Source organism: Aythya fuligula, chromosome 2, assembly GCF_009819795.1.
Source record: "Aythya fuligula isolate bAytFul2 chromosome 2, bAytFul2.pri, whole genome shotgun sequence".
Classification (NCBI taxonomy): Eukaryota; Metazoa; Chordata; class Aves; order Anseriformes; family Anatidae; genus Aythya; species Aythya fuligula.
The window spans coordinates 113,333,680-113,349,408 of NC_045560.1; the positions used below are offsets into that span (position 1 = coordinate 113,333,680).

The 15,729-nt window shown below is 39.7% G+C and overlaps 1 protein-coding gene across 1 annotated transcript in view; it reads right to left on the reverse strand.

The window, feature by feature from the left end:
- Positions 1 to 15,729, reverse strand: part of LOC116486700 (chloride channel protein C-like) — a 76,455-nt gene that overhangs the window by 36,571 nt on the left and 24,155 nt on the right. Inside the window, exon 11 of the mRNA XM_032183129.1 lies at positions 14,073 to 14,244. Coding sequence (XP_032039020.1) covers positions 14,073 to 14,244 — 172 coding nt within the window. The remainder of the gene's footprint in view (positions 1 to 14,072; positions 14,245 to 15,729) is intronic.

Genomic DNA, 15,729 nt, shown 5'->3' on the forward strand with positions numbered 1-15,729 from the left:
TGGGATCTGTGAGGATGGCTCTTCTCTAGAACACAGCAAAGCAAACACTCAGAGCAAGTGCCTCTGGGTTCAGTGTCAGACAAAACTTCCTCCAAGAGTTAATGCCTGCCAAGCAGAAATGCTGTTTATCTTTGGCAGGCTATCATGGCTGAGGTCATTAAAGAAAGACATGTTAAAAGCATTTTGAGCAATATCTTCTATATGTAAGTAAATTGAAACTTTGGCCAAAACAGAGCAGCTACAGTTGTCCTGAACTCTCACTACAGATGGGAACAGGAGAGTCAGTTTTTGTGATATGAAATTTTCTTGGACATAGGTAATACTAAAGCAACACTTTAAAGCAAGTCTGCAGATGACTTAGAGATCAACTATACATTTGAAGCATGAGCACAAAGAACAGATAAAATCATTTCTAAAATGTCAAGAAAACTTTGCATGAAAGTGTAACCCATCACATGAGCTTAAGCTAAGATGAATCTGTATACACTAATTATAGATCAAGTTATTTGTGATGCTAGTCTAAAGCAACGTTTTTATAAAAGATGGATTTGATTCCACATCCAAGTATTTAGAGACCTAGAGAAAACCTTATTTCCTTCTTACTGGGAGTTTTCAAGTCGTAGAATAGCATTTATTAACAATAAAAGCATACAAAATACAAGAATATACTCCAGAGATCAAATTAGAAATGCTGGGGAAGGGAATTGCAATAAATAAAGATTTGCTCACAAAAGCGCAGTCACTCACACAGTAGAAGTATGCCACTCAGCAGCGAAGGAAAATGAAGAATTAAACAAAATCTGTCAAAACCTTGTAGCTAGAAGCTAAAGCCATTAATGCCAAGGATGCCGGTAATGCAGCAGCAAAGTTCTCCTTAGGGTATCTTGATGAAAATCAAGGAAGCACAAATTAATCCAAGAAACACGATAGATTCAAGTTATCTTATACAAACATAAGGACGCACACAAACCCACACACGCATATATGTGCACTTCATAAGGCTTTATTAGTAGTCTCCCTGTTTAGAGAAGGGCCATCTGCTCCCTGCTGAGAGAGACAAAGTGCAGAGCCTCGGGACTCGTCTGTACGAGGAAGTCAGCACGCAGAGAGCCTGGGTGTGAATTTACTGCATATTAGCTACTCTGCACTAACTGCCCATTCGGGTACTCTTGGCACACCTTAAGTGAAAAACAACATACTTCACCTTCAAAAAGGAGCAAGCCTAACTCACACAAAAGCACTCTGAGAGCTAACTCGCACAAAAGCACTCTCAGTAGGTACTAGAAGCACCCACCCAGGGAATTAGTGCCAAGTAACCAGCACATTGTAAATTCACACTGGAGCTCCCTGCAAGCTAATTCTGCCTGCAGACAGGCCCCAGTAAGCACAGCGCTGCCACCAAGCAAGCCCAGCCATGGCCCAGCAAAATTAGGAACCCATGTGGTCCAGGGCTGGAAGATGATGCAGCCTCTCCACTAAAAATAGTTATCTGTTCAAACCAGTTCCTAAAAAATCTAAGAAGGGAACAAGTTATACAGAGTATTAGAGGGAAAGAGAAAATAAAGGTGACAAAAATAGAGAAAGGAAGGGGGAAAGTTGGGGCAGCCACCAAACACCAATAATTCTTCAGCAATTAAAAGTGATGTTTCATTTATTGACATTCATTCCAAGACTGCATTTTAGGGGCTGCTTTTTAGGATGCAATTTACTCTCTGTGTATATTGCCAGATTTTTTTTTTTCCTTTTGATCTTCCGGGTATAGCAGGCTGTGCCAAAAATTTCTTTGCCTAGGGCACCCATCTATGCAAAGCCAGCAGCGCTAATAGACGCTGGAAGCAGTCGGCGCTGACACTTCATACATCAGCAGCCTAGTAAATTGCACCTATTTTTTTCAATATTCTCTCTATATACAAAATATTGAAATATATCATTTGCACACACATGCACACAGACCACAATTAATTTATTAGCACTGTTATTCAAAGCTCTTTAAATATCTTCTTTGTCACCGGAGGCACTTTTCAACAACCCCCACGGTCCTGAGTTTCTCAGGCCTCCACATCATTATAGTCTGTTAGCCACCTTCATGTTAGCTCTGTTTTATTATATAACACATAATTATGCATTTCATTAACAGCATCACCAGGCACAGTACATCAAAGAGAGAAAGGCAGCTGCCCAGGAAATTCAAAAAGATGCAGTTTACTTAAAGCTCACTGTTAAAAACCCTCCCCCCCACACACACACTTTTCAATCAAATGGTAGTTAATGTGTTTCAAACATTTTACTCCAGCTCAGAGAACAGAGGCCAAAGAACCTCATTAGAAGCAAGGCTGCTGATACAGTAAATATTCCATGAACCCTTGGTATTTCCAATAATGTAAAAGAAATATCACTAGCCAGCTACACAGTGCAACCCAATTTTCTTTCTTCTACGAAAAAAAAAAAAAATTAGCAAGAGATCTGTCTTGCTATTTGCAGTCTACAATGACAAAAAGAAGAAAAAAATAGTATGACTGCAAAATGAATTAAAATGTGTTTAAACAGAAAAGCTACCTGAAAAACTGAACAAATGAAGGAAAAAAATCTACTTCCTTCCCATGATATAATGACAATCAGCCCGGGTAGAAGCAAACTCTCCAAAAGAAATATTTTGTCATTCTTCACAAACTTATACACACCTAACTGAAAGCCCTTGAATTTGGAAAATATTTGGGAAAAAACAAGCAGCTGCTGGAGAAGACAACATGTCTGAGAGTGAGTAAAAAAAAGAGGAGGCGTGGGAAGGGACATGAAACCCTGGTCCTATAAACCAAATCCAATGGTTTTGAAGTTTATGGCTGTAGCTAGCACAAAACACCATTCCTGGGCATGATTGCCCAGGTGACCAGATTTTGTGGAAGAGTAGACATTTCCCCAGGATGCAACCAGATGCAATCAGAACTACTCCCATTTTAATTTTTTGCTACTATTGATTCAACACACCAAGAAAAACATCATTTGCAGTCAACAGAACATTTCCAAAGAGTAGAGCATTTGTAGCCAGCAGAAAACTTTTCATCGTTTTTTTCTTGCTCAGGAGCAAATGCCAACAAGGTTGTAAACTGATGGCTTGACATGAAGAAGGGGAGGAGTTAACAATTCCCTGTTCACAGCAGTAGAGGAGTTGTTCAAGCAGCTTTCTGGAGAATAGGAGTTTATGGAAACAACGTCTCCCAGGATTAAGTTATTTGTATTATGACAGCCATTTGATAAACAATGCAGCTCTGCATTTCAATTTCTTTAGTTTCTAGATTATGAACTGCTGGCCCTTAGTAACCTGTGTGTTGAACACTTGAGTCACTTTAATTCCCACTTAATCATGTCATAAAAATGTTATGAATTGCAATGTTGTTATCATTGTCCACTATTTCCATCTGGGATTATGCCAAAAGAGGCACCTTCCTCAGTATTGATCCAGCTGAATACTCCCTCCCTGAACTTCCATTAATCTCTCCTTTTGAAACTAAGTGTAAAATCTTCCTTTCCCGTGCACTTCACCTTTAAAGAAATCCTTTATCGTTCTAGGACTACATCCATTAACTCAATTCACTTTACTGTATCACCTTATCACTCAGCACCATCACTGCTGGAAATTTTTGGAGAAGTGGGATGCTGCAATACAGTAAACATAAATCGCTTTAAAAGTCCTGTTAGCCCTGAGAAATTATGCATTCAAGTTCCTTGCTGCTGAAAATGATTATTTCTTGCAGCCTCAGGCACACGAAGCTGTGCATCATGCTCTACAAAGGACGACACACCCAGGGTAGGTTCACTGTAAGGACTTCCTGCCAAATCCCCAGTGCCAGTAGAATTGCACAATTAGCAGGATTCTTGCTTGTATTCGTAACTCTGTTAACTATTCCAGGCCATTACAACAAGTAGGCAGCTTCTAGCACCCTAAAGCTTAATTACTGCCAAGGCAGAGCACAAAAAAATGTCTTAGCACGGGGTGCATATTTTTTTCTCTTTAAGCAAAATAGTCCTAATTAATCACACTCATCCGCTGCTTTTTAATTCACTTTAATTCATAATGTTCAGTGAGATCAAGCCTCATTTTTCTCTGATGTGTATTTTAATACTTGCATGATTTTTTCTGAAGCCAACTAGTATTTTGTTGATTACTTCCTTGTTTATGGAGAGAACAACTTTTCCTAATTCCAAGACCAAGCACAGCAGTAGGAGATTACTAAAGAAAACTTAGAAATACCCAGAAAAGCTAAGTAATCACTGGAAACGTATCAAAATCCTTTGAGTCTCAGTCCTTGGGAATTTGGACAGAAGATGCTATGCAAAGTGGAAATGTTTGATTTCTTGTTTCAGTCCCTCAAGGCCTATAAATACACCTGTTTTGACAGGCTGCAGCAAGGGATGCAGTGATATAGGAAATACTATAGGTGATACCAGCAACTCTTGCCAAGATCCCCTGGAAAGATATCTACCTGTGATTTTTTTTTAATCTGTCTCTTTATCTTGGGTGTATAGTAGACACCAAAGAAAGACCCTGAAAGGATCTTTCAAAGCTCTAAATCCATGTCCCAGGAAGACAGCACCGGTGCATGTTGTGTCAAGTGAACTTTTCATTAACAAGTACAGCATTGTTTTGTATGTGTCCTGCTGAATATGCCTTAGCATACAGCAAGCTCACATATTAAATCTAATCAAAACAAGCACTGTACTGTATAATAACCTATTTAAACAACCTTGTACTTTTTTAACCCACCATATAGCAGAATTCCTTGAATTATTATTCATGAGCATTTTTGTGAAATAATAAAGAGAACTGCAGTGAATCTCTGTTATGTTTAAGTAGTGCTAAAACCAACAACTCCTGAGTGCCATAACTCTCATGGCCCCAGCTCCCAAGGTCTAGAAAAGGCTGAAGAAGAAGCCCCGTGACTGTGGTCAGATGAAGACTGGACAAAGGATTTACGAGGTCTCTGTGGATCTTCCTCACTGTTTGATAAATGCTGTATGCCACAGGCTGTGAACTTCATTTCAGCTTTAACAGCAGGAGGAGATTAGACCTTAAATAACAGCAGAAAATTTACAAAAGCTTGCTGTTTCCAAATCTACCATAGGTGATCATTCACTGAGCCTCTAGTTTTTTAAAGAAGTACATTACAAAATCTGAAGTCCTGAAGTGGTTCTCCATCCCCTTCTCTGTGAGAGTAGTTTCACTTATTTTCCAGACAGGCTACTGCTGAAAAATACACAGTGCTTGGAATACGTTCAATAGAAAATAATAGGACTTAATGTATGCAATAGCTTGTTGGTTATGTATTGTTACTCAAATATATAAACAGTTGGGTTTAATTTTTTGTGTTTAAAATGAACAGAACTAGGATCAGTACAATACTATACTGTACAATACTGTACATCTCCCCTTCCTTGTTAAGAGGTGACCGCTTACTGTCAGATTAGGAAACACCTTTAAACTCACCATTCAGACTCACTGGGCTCCTTCTGACAGGTAGAATAAGCATAGCCAATGCTTACCCTGTTACGAATAACTATAGGCTTGGAGATTCTGAGAAATTGTTTTGACTAGGATTTAAACTCTTCATTAAAAAAAAAAAAAAAATCAGACAGCTTAGTAACAGAAAATTAGGCCTTGTCAAAACAGCTTCTGTGAACCATCTCAGGTGTAATCAAAAACGTTAAGTGAGCCCTAAAGTATTTAACTGTGACAGGCTGATGCATTGAACAGTCTAGCTCTGGGAAGAACCTGCCAACTGAGTTTCCAGATAATTAGGCATTTCCTTTGCCTGCTTTGAAGGAAATATTATATGAACAATCTGAAAAACTACATTTATCTCCACTTTTCCAAAAGATTTTTCTTTTCCCAAGAAAACAAGGTGGAAAAATCAACCATGTGGCACTCTTGTAGGGAATTAAAATGAAGGATCTAGCTATGTGGATGGCCCTGACCAAAACTAAGTTTGATGTTAAGTAACCTTGCTGGAGTGATTGTACTGAACTGTTTTTAAGCATTTATAAGGCTGTGTTGGTGTAGAGGAGAGAAGAATTTGAACCTCACTGTAGAGGGAGCACATCATATTGACCAGCAGAGGAAAAAAAAAAAAAAAAAGCTTCCTGGTAAGGAAAGCACCTAAGTATGTACCCATTCTAAAGTAAGCATGACAATCTTGTCTCATCTGCACCTATGTCACAGGACAGATGCCAACGTGATTTGTTTCCTGGAGCCGTCATTACTCCCTCACAGAAATGGCTCTCCTCATAGGCAGCCACATGTTCCATATCATTTTCTGGGGCTGTGGTTGCCCCAGGAGTCCAATGTCCCTTTCATGTCTTGAGCAAGTCAGAGGGAGGCACGACCAGAGGTCTCCCAGGGTCTGTGCTGCCAAAGGAGGTATTCATTTCTTATAGTCAGTTCTTTCCTGTCTCTTTGTCTGTTCCCTCTCCAGTACTGCATACACCCTGCTAGACAAAAAGGAGAAAGGGAAAAATACAACTTTAGACTTTCAAATAAATTCTCTTTTCTTGAACAAGGGTCAGGGTAAGGAAGAACATAAGGTGGGAGTGGTATAACCAGAGTAGCCTGAGGTCGCTCTTCATGATATATGACCTGAAGCAACAGACAACTCCACCATCCACTCTCTCTACTGCCATGCAACTTCTTCCTCTTAAAACCATTTTGGAAGTTGCACCAGAGGCTACAGAAGCCACCAGTGGACCACAACCTGACAGTTTGGGTGATTTTCTGTTTCTTTTAGAGACGCCAGAAAGCAGCTCAGGTCTGTCTCTACAGGCTGGATTCAGACACATCCTTAAGCACTCAAGAGTTCTTTCATTATCACTCTTTCATACTTCAAAATGAGAGAATAGCTACCTTTAGGAATGTCCCAGTGGCTACTATTTCTGCTTCTGTTTTGTGCTTCTCCTTTTCCACATGCTTTCACAGCTTCCCCTCTGTGCCTGCCTCCACTCAGTATTGCTTACAACAGCCACACACCTTTACCAGTACTCACTGCCACCATCATTTGTGTCCCACACCCAGTCTTATTCCTCTTGAAAAACAAACAAACAAGAAAACAGGCAAAATGTTGAAACTGCAAGAACAAAACACATCCTGCCCATCTGGGCAGAGGGGAGGAGGACACAGTTCTCCTTTGGGATCTGCCTCTCTGAAGACCAACAGTAGGCGTCTCCTTCCCACCGACAGACCTTGCTCAGCAGAGCAGCTGCTGGGCTGTATAATCACTTGCTCCTGTTTCAACTGGGTCCAAGAATCAAACAGGGATTTCTGGCCCCAAGCCCCTATTCATTAGAGCAGCCGGTTACATGGGGTTTTTAATTTAAGATGATAATAAACCCCTCAGGCTAGAGAAAGAAAAAGAAAAAAAAAAAAAAAAAAGAGGTAGCTTTTGTCCCAGAGATAAATCATTTTCACAAAGTTTGGAAAAAATACTATTGGCAATATTCTGAAGGTTTTTAAGTTAAAAATATAACAGAACTTAATGGTTTCAGATGCTTTTCTTGACAGTGTAACAGAAAAAATGCCTTTAATTTGGAAATTTGGAAACAAATTAAATTTGGCAAAGAAATAACACATAAGACAGCCCAATTGCATTCTGTAATTTGAAAAAAATTGAAAACAGATAAGATAATGTGAATTAAAAATAACTTCTGCACATTACATTCTCATGAACTTTCATTAAGGTTTGTATTACACATCCCATATGTACAATTCTATGTTGTAATACACTAGATCGCTTTATTTATAAAATACCTTTAAAGCTACTGTAAGTTAGAGCCAGAAAAATGACTATATAAAAATGTTATCTTCTCACATTACAACCTCGTTTCCAATGTGTGTATTTAAAGCAGAAATGCAGTCTCCATTTCAATATTTCAGATGCACAACTGAACTTTCTAAAAGTTCAATGCCAATTGAATCCATGTATAATTCAGGCATATCTATTTATTTTACTGATAAGAACCTGGTGCCAAAGCTGAAGCAGCTATATGAGAGATGAAGCTGGATTCTCTTCTAACTTGTGAATTACACACAGACTAACCACTGTCCCATGGTTGAAGTTCTTCTTTACGGATGATGAATGAATGAATCAGAGGGGACTTGTTCTGACTTTCTTGGGCTGAGTTCACAAGGCTATCATCCAGAAAAAAAAAGGGGGTTGTTCTGTTTTTCCCTACAAGCACACATTTTTTATGGAACGTTCCCGTGACTTGACAAATTGTTTATCATCCCTATAGAGCAGTATTTCTTAGGTTAAAATCCAAAAAGCTTTGGTTTGGAATGCTATTGTGGTGTCTCATGAGAATTTTAAAATTGGATATAGGCTGGCCTCTCAGATTCAACTGCATCTTTCATGATGCACTGTGCATTGCCCCCTCCTTCCTAGAACATGCTAAGGAAGTCTCTTTGGTGTTTCATGGGAAATATTTCATCTCTTACAGAGAAATGATAACATGAAACAACAAAGCTCATGGCAAGATATTTCAAATAGCTTTTGCTTTATCTTTGTTCCTCAGGTGTCCAGCTTTTTGATGAAAAATTCAAGGTTTTTGTGAAACAAATCTGAAATCCTAATTTTCAGTCAAAAATAGAGTAGAAGGGATTTTATTTTTTTTTTTTTGTGATCATTCTAAACAGGGTGATGCTGAAAAAGCAACCTACTGCAGACTTCAATGTTTATAGTCACTCCCACCACAGAGCTAGGTATTGAAGAAACTTTTGCTGTGTTTTACCATAAGATTTTTCACTTGAACAAGAAATTCATGTATTTCAAATCAGTCTGTTCTCCTGCTTGCTGGTAGACCAAAAGCACCCTCGGTGTTCAGAAAAGTTTTCTCCTCACACCTTAGTGAATGACAATCTTCACCAACAAAAAGATGGCACTTCGGACGGCACTATGAGTTTGGAAGGGAGCCCCCTTTTCTTCAACTAGGTGTTACACCACATTGTATGTGATGAAATCAAGAATGGTTTGTTTTAAGACCAGAAGGTTTATTAAATCCTTTAATCTGTCATCTTGCAAAATATCATGCATTTCCTGTAGTTATTTGTGTTCTATTTGTCCTGCTGTTCAGGACCTGCCCTGAAGAGCTGTCACAGACTGAAATTTAAAACCCTCCATTTCCTGAAGTCCACTCCACAGCATGACAGTGCCACAGCTCCACTCAGGAAGAACGCAGGGCTCCTGTAAGTAAGCCCAGCTTTGAAACAGCACTCATTTTGTGCACTTAGTAATTAAAAAAAAAAATACGAACTAGGGGAAACACATTACATTACAGTAATGACAAGTTCATTACAGAAAAGCACATGCTCTGTAGTTGGGAATTAAGGGTGACTTGAAGTCAGCTTGTTCAAACCGTATTCCTACTGTCCCCTTTTCTTACTAGAGCAAGATGCTAAGAAACCTACAAGCAAGTGAACAAGTCTCACATAAGGCACAGTTTGCACTGAAGACACTTGGCACTTCTGCAGGAGCACCTCCTTGAGTAACATCCAACTCCCTTTGCAGGCTCTCCTTGTTGCCAGCACAACAGACCCAGGGCACTCACAAAACAGAGGATGACAAAGAGCACCCAGATGAGAGCACTGTTTCGCTGCTGCACGTTCTGTGAGCTCACTCTGATCTCTGCTCCCAGCTCAAGAAGCAGAAGGGACAAGGAAGGTCCCTTCTGACAAAGAAGCAGGAGGTCCAGGTAGTGGGAATGGCCCCCATCTGAACAGAGGTGGAGGCTGCAGAAGGCAAAAAAGCACTAGTGTTTTGCATGAGGAGGAGCAAGGGGTAGTACCAGCAGAGTAGCTGGATCTGTAGGATCACAGAATGGTTTGGTTTGGAAGGGACTTAAAGATCCCCTAGTTCCAAACCCCCTGCCATGGGCAGGGCAACTGAGCCCCAGACACAGCCACTAATAATCCAATGCATGGCTCTCCTGCACTTAAAAGGGGGAAGCTGAGGTGGAAAATAGCACAGTCCAACTGCTGACAGCATGTCAAAAGGTATGGCTATTCTGACTTTTTCTTGTATCCCATTAGGTAAGAAGAAATCCTAGAATGTACATATAGTAGCATTTACATTTAATCCAAGTGTAATATATACCACAATTTCCTTGCCCAGCTAACGTAGAAGTTACCCACCTTTACCTGTAAAATAGAGCTCTCACCCGTTAGCTCAGGCCTCACTTAGGAGAAGAAAAATTAAACTGATGACAACTTTTGGCCCCTGATGGTCCCTCTCTAGCAACAACATAGAGAAGCCAAGCTTGTATCCTTTAACCACAGGGCAACACAGCTGTCTTGTGAAAACCTGGGCACCAGGCAGATTTTACATGTGTCTTAAAAGTCCTATGCTTACTTTTCTAACATCTTATATCACCATTCTGCTCATCCTATAACTTTCCTCTAATTAGTTGGATAACATTGAGCTACAGGTTACATCATACCTGCAAAACAAGGTGTGCCTCTCATACCTACAGTAAGTGCCCATGGCTGATGCTCTACTTAAACTTCTCTTGAGAGGACTTAAGAGTTGCTCTCTCAGGGGAAGTGAGAAGCCTCACCACAGAATTTGAAGTAATATATCCTGCCTATAATTTGAGGTAAGCACATTTTGTCTGAATTAGAAGTACTGAAGAAATTCAGAGAGAGCAAAGAGGTTAGGGTTTAATTGCTTCTACCTGCTGATGCAGCTATTACATTGCACTTATCCAAGATGACCTGTATCCCTGCTGTGAAGCACGTCAGAACTATATGTTACAACTGATGCATCCAAATTATGAAAAAAAAAAAAAAGAAAAGAAAAAAAGAAAAGTTAATTTTAGTTTCTTGATGAAAAACCTATAAAAAATATGAAAATTCCAAGCTATAGGACATACAGTAACGTAGATTAATATGTACCATGCTCCACCACTGTGCCTGTCCTGAGGTAAGCATCAGAGAGCACAAATAACCTTCATCCCTGATCCTTCCATACTGCTTTATGAATGAGCTGTATGCAAGCTGACTTTGCATACAGCTTGTTAGTTCTGCCATTAACCTTTCATAATTCTCAGACCCACCATCAGATGGTCATTTTATTTCAGTATCAAGATACTGCTCGTTAGCACCAGCCACTCGTTCACAGCAGCCACACCTGCCATTAGCTAGAGAAGGAAGGACCTTAGGCAATTTAATCCGCTATGTACATTTTCCTCTGGCTTATACAAAGACATGGCATTTCCCCATCCAAATCCTAAGGAACATGCTGTTTTCTCTTTTATTCTACATCTGTTGAAAGACTGATATTTCAGTGTTTCACACTCAGAGGAGGTTTTTGAGTCTTAACCTTTTCACAATTTATCACATTCCCCATATCCATCAGTAGAGATCTTGAGAAATAAATCAGAACAATAAACTGATATATTGCTTTAATTCTGTTTGAACAGAACTGGCAGGAAAATGGAGAGAATCAAGGCTACTTTCCTTCATGTGTGAACAAAAAGGAAGACAACTCATAGGTCAAAGGACCCAAATCAGTATAAATCAAGCCTCTTTCTGAGGCTGGCTGCTGAACAGCTTGTCCATAGGAGTATAACCATTACTAATTCTAGGCTGGCCCAGTACCGTCCTTTCTCTTCAAGCCAGTGTAATGTCTTTTCAAGGCAGCATGATTGAGAGGTAAAAATACAACGTCCTGGACACAAAGCACACCTTGTAGGAAGATGCTATTTCTCTTCCTATATCTAAAGCCACCAAGCTCAGGACACAAAACACAGACACAAGAGACAGAAGGCTGCAGGAAGGCACATCATAAGGCTGGTCTGCGTGCTCGCCAAGGAAAATGTCACCACATCTCCTGTTTGCCACAAAGAACTGAGGAGGATGAGAGTCGAGTGTCAGCATGGGGGGTAGAAAAAGGCAGCCAAGAAAGAAGAGGTGGGCAGATGCCTGTGGGGTCTGCCATGAGAAAAAAAGAAAGCATTTTACAAACCTGTTCACTGCAAGTCCCACACTCATAACTGTTTCCAAATGGAAGGCCGCGTGAAAAGCCAAAGCAAACATTCTCAATTCTTTTTGAACCCATCAGACAATATAGGAAAAATATGTGCATTTTATGGTTTGAGGGCACAACCTTTTAATTATGTTTTTGCATTGTCGTGTCCAAGACCTTTTTTCTCCTCAAAAATTAATATTTCCTCAAGCAATGCAGCTATTTATCTTGGATGAACATGAATTGAAACACAATCTCCCTGTGCAGAAAGAGGCACAGAAGAGTTATAACATGACACCTAGGGGAATTCAGAACACATTGCAATGCAATCCTAATCATTTTTCTAGTGCCTTTTCAACTGATTTTTGTACAGCTCTCTTAACAGTTTCCAGCTATTGTTTTGCACGTGCTGTACATGCATGCTCAGGGAACTTAGACAAAAAAAAAGAAAAAAAAAAAGTGCAGGTAATTGGGAAGGCAGGGAGAAATTGAAGCAAATAAAACAGGTTTTTTCCTCTCTACTAGAGCTGAATTAAATGTGGTTCTGTCATCCAAGACCAGCAAGTGTTCTGGCACACATTCATTCCTCAGTTCCCTGCAATGAAGCACAGCCTCATGGGCACAAAGCTAAGGAAGATGTCAGTCAGCTGCTTTTGCCTCTGAGGACCTATATCTGCAGCAAGACCCTAACTTAATGTTTTATAAACAATGCTTCAATTAAGATTTATTGAGTCATTGCAAGAAAATTCAGGGTAAAATTTCTTCTACTTTGGAAGACACATTACAGTTAGTGGCAATTGGAGCTCTCAGAAACTTACGCCTATTGTTCAGGCATCATCTTTCCACACTTTAAGTCTTACAGACGTTGTAGCTGGCCAACAAATCATTCGGATCTTAAAAAAGATGCCTAATAGCAATAGCATAAGCAAAAATAACAGAGTACATTTGTTCTTTAAGGCTAAGCAAGTGCTAAAATATCACAAGGACACTGAAGGAGTGTTTCCATAATCATTCTAATTGTTCTTTCACAATAGACAAGTTTTTATGCACTTACACCACCTTTCAAGTTAAAACTTCACAGAAATGCTTCCTACACAATTTACACAGCCTATCACTAAAATGACCCCAGCTCCGAGTGAGTGCCGATAAGCAGTCGTTTTATCAGATGCTGCGCAACAGTGTACTAGGAGAGAAAATCCCCACTTGGTCACTCTGGGTGAATTCCGACATCTGCAAAGATTTTAATGAGATCTTTTTGGGCAGAGGCAGCCAAGACTTGGTTTAGTCAGAGGTGAAATTTCCACATTGTGAAAGCTTGCCCTTGTGACCTCAAAATCACTTCTGTGTTGATTGAGCTGAATTTCAGCTGCACCTTACAACTCACCATCCCCAGGTGTTGCAATCAGGGAGGTGCAAAGAACCTCCTCTCTAATTATAAGGCCGTTCTTTGCACCTCCTTTAGCTTTTAACTTGCAGAGGTTTGCTTTGAAAGTATTGCAGTGTAGACTCAAAGTGGTCTGCTACAAAAGGAGGAGGGAAGGAAATGTGAATGTGAAGCATGTTGCAAGGGAACCTCAAAAAATTTGAAATCTATAAGGCATAAATTTACCAGAGAGACCTGAGAAGCCTCCCTTTGCATCGCTTGCCTATACTACTGCAAATCCTTCTCTCACTGTCCAGAAGGCTATATTCATCCCCAAAATAAAAAGATACACTTCACAAGGCCCTCAGCCCCTCACAGAAGTCAATTCACAAGCCAGGAAGCGTGGTCTACTATTTTTTGTAATCTGGAAGAAGAAGAGATGGTATATTCTGCTTCCTTGTTTGTAAACTGCTGGAGCCGTTATCATTTCTCTAACCAAAAGATGTTTGAAAACAGAATGGAATTAAAAGGAATGGAACAGAATGGAAAGGAAAGGAAAACCTCTCCAGGTGAGCTAGAAATAACTAGGCCAAACATTTATTTCTCTGTGGTCCAATGTGTGTGGGACACCATCTGTGGTTCATTTAGCTGCAGCAGCAAAAGCTCAGCACAACCTCGGCCACACAAACACCTGAAAACATACTTACCATTATAACAGTGAGGGAGATGGTGAGTCTTGACACTCCACTGAAAAAGGAGGCAGCCCCAATGGCAGCAAACAGACCTGGATCAATCCATGCTCCATATTCATTAGTTTGAACACCAAAAATGGAAACAAGAATCAAACCAATTATTCTGCCATACAAAGCTCCTGTGTACCTGTATGTGAGAAGAAAAAAGAGCAGTCTTTTTGCCAGTGATCCTGTTTTCTAGAGGTGCTTCTAGTAACTTGCTAGTCCCAGATTTAATCACGAACTTCTGTAACAACTCCTTTCCCAAAAAAAGCTCTAGCTTCCTTCCTTATTATGAATGATTATTTAGTTCCAATCACTAGCAGGAAACTGCCAAATTTGCTATAATTTGAAGAAAAAGAACTATGTGCATGTGTTGCTTAATGTTGTTCAAAGCCAAATGAGAATAAATCTTACAGGAATACAGTCAAAAATACAGATTACAGATGTACGCACAAAACAAACAAACAAACAGAAGAAACACTTTTGGAGATCCAGCTTTATATAATTTCTTAAAACTAAGTCTTTGTGCATCCCATAAACCTGGCAATTAAAATATTACAACCACATAACAAATGGGGAAATGGAGTAATAAGTATTAATGACCTGCCCAAAGCTAAGCAGGAATGAAACTGTGAAGAGAACCCAGGAGTCGTCATACTAACCATGTGCTACACTGAAGAACAAAACCAAAATTTAGCACAGTTGAACATGTAATTTCTGGGGTGAGATACAGCATTTAATTCCACATGCAATTAAATATACATTTCCAAGTGTCAGCCCATTAATTGCATTTGCACAGACATTCACCTTCCAGGAATGGTGAATTATTATTACATATAATATAGGCACATATGTGATATATATTAGCTGACTTGGGGAGCTTCATCTTGCACTTTTACTCTCCCTCTTTTTTTTTTTTTTCTCTCCCATTTATTCACACAGTTGATTCATTCTATTGTTAGATGCAGTTCTAAAATGGTTACAAAAACTAGCTTATCAGGAGCTGGCTGAAAGACTTGACTATCAGTATCTACACAGCCAACTATGCCATGCTTCAGCAATCACTACATATCAAAAAATGGTTTAGACATCAGCTTGGAGAAGAAAAGAGGTAAAAGAGAGGGGCTACTCAGGGGTATGGCAAAGAAACATGAGTTTCTTTTCAGAGTGTTTTTCAGCATTTGAATTGCATCATGCCAGATACCCACCCTCCTTGATATCCAACCTCCAGCCATGGCTCCTTGCTCACTGAACACTTCAAGTATGCACATCGAACCTCTTAACATTACAGTAAGAACTCTGCTCTAGTCTACAACAGCTTTCTAAAAACTTACAACAAAAGACCTAACAGCAGTTTTCTCCAAAGTCTAGGGTGTTGATGTCCAAGATTAAGATTCAGGCTATTATGTGCATAAGAAACAGATGAAAAGTCTGGATCTGAACTGGTATTTCTACAGTTACAGAGATGGAGCCAGCAGTTGAGGCTGGGTCCCCAAAGGATTCAAATGATCTATGCTGGAAAGTACACAGTTTTGGCTATCATTCTTCTACTGCTATTCTCAGATGATTTTTCTTCATTCGTTTCCTCAATTTTAGCCTCTCTTTCCAAGCAAACCATCCTGTTCTACCT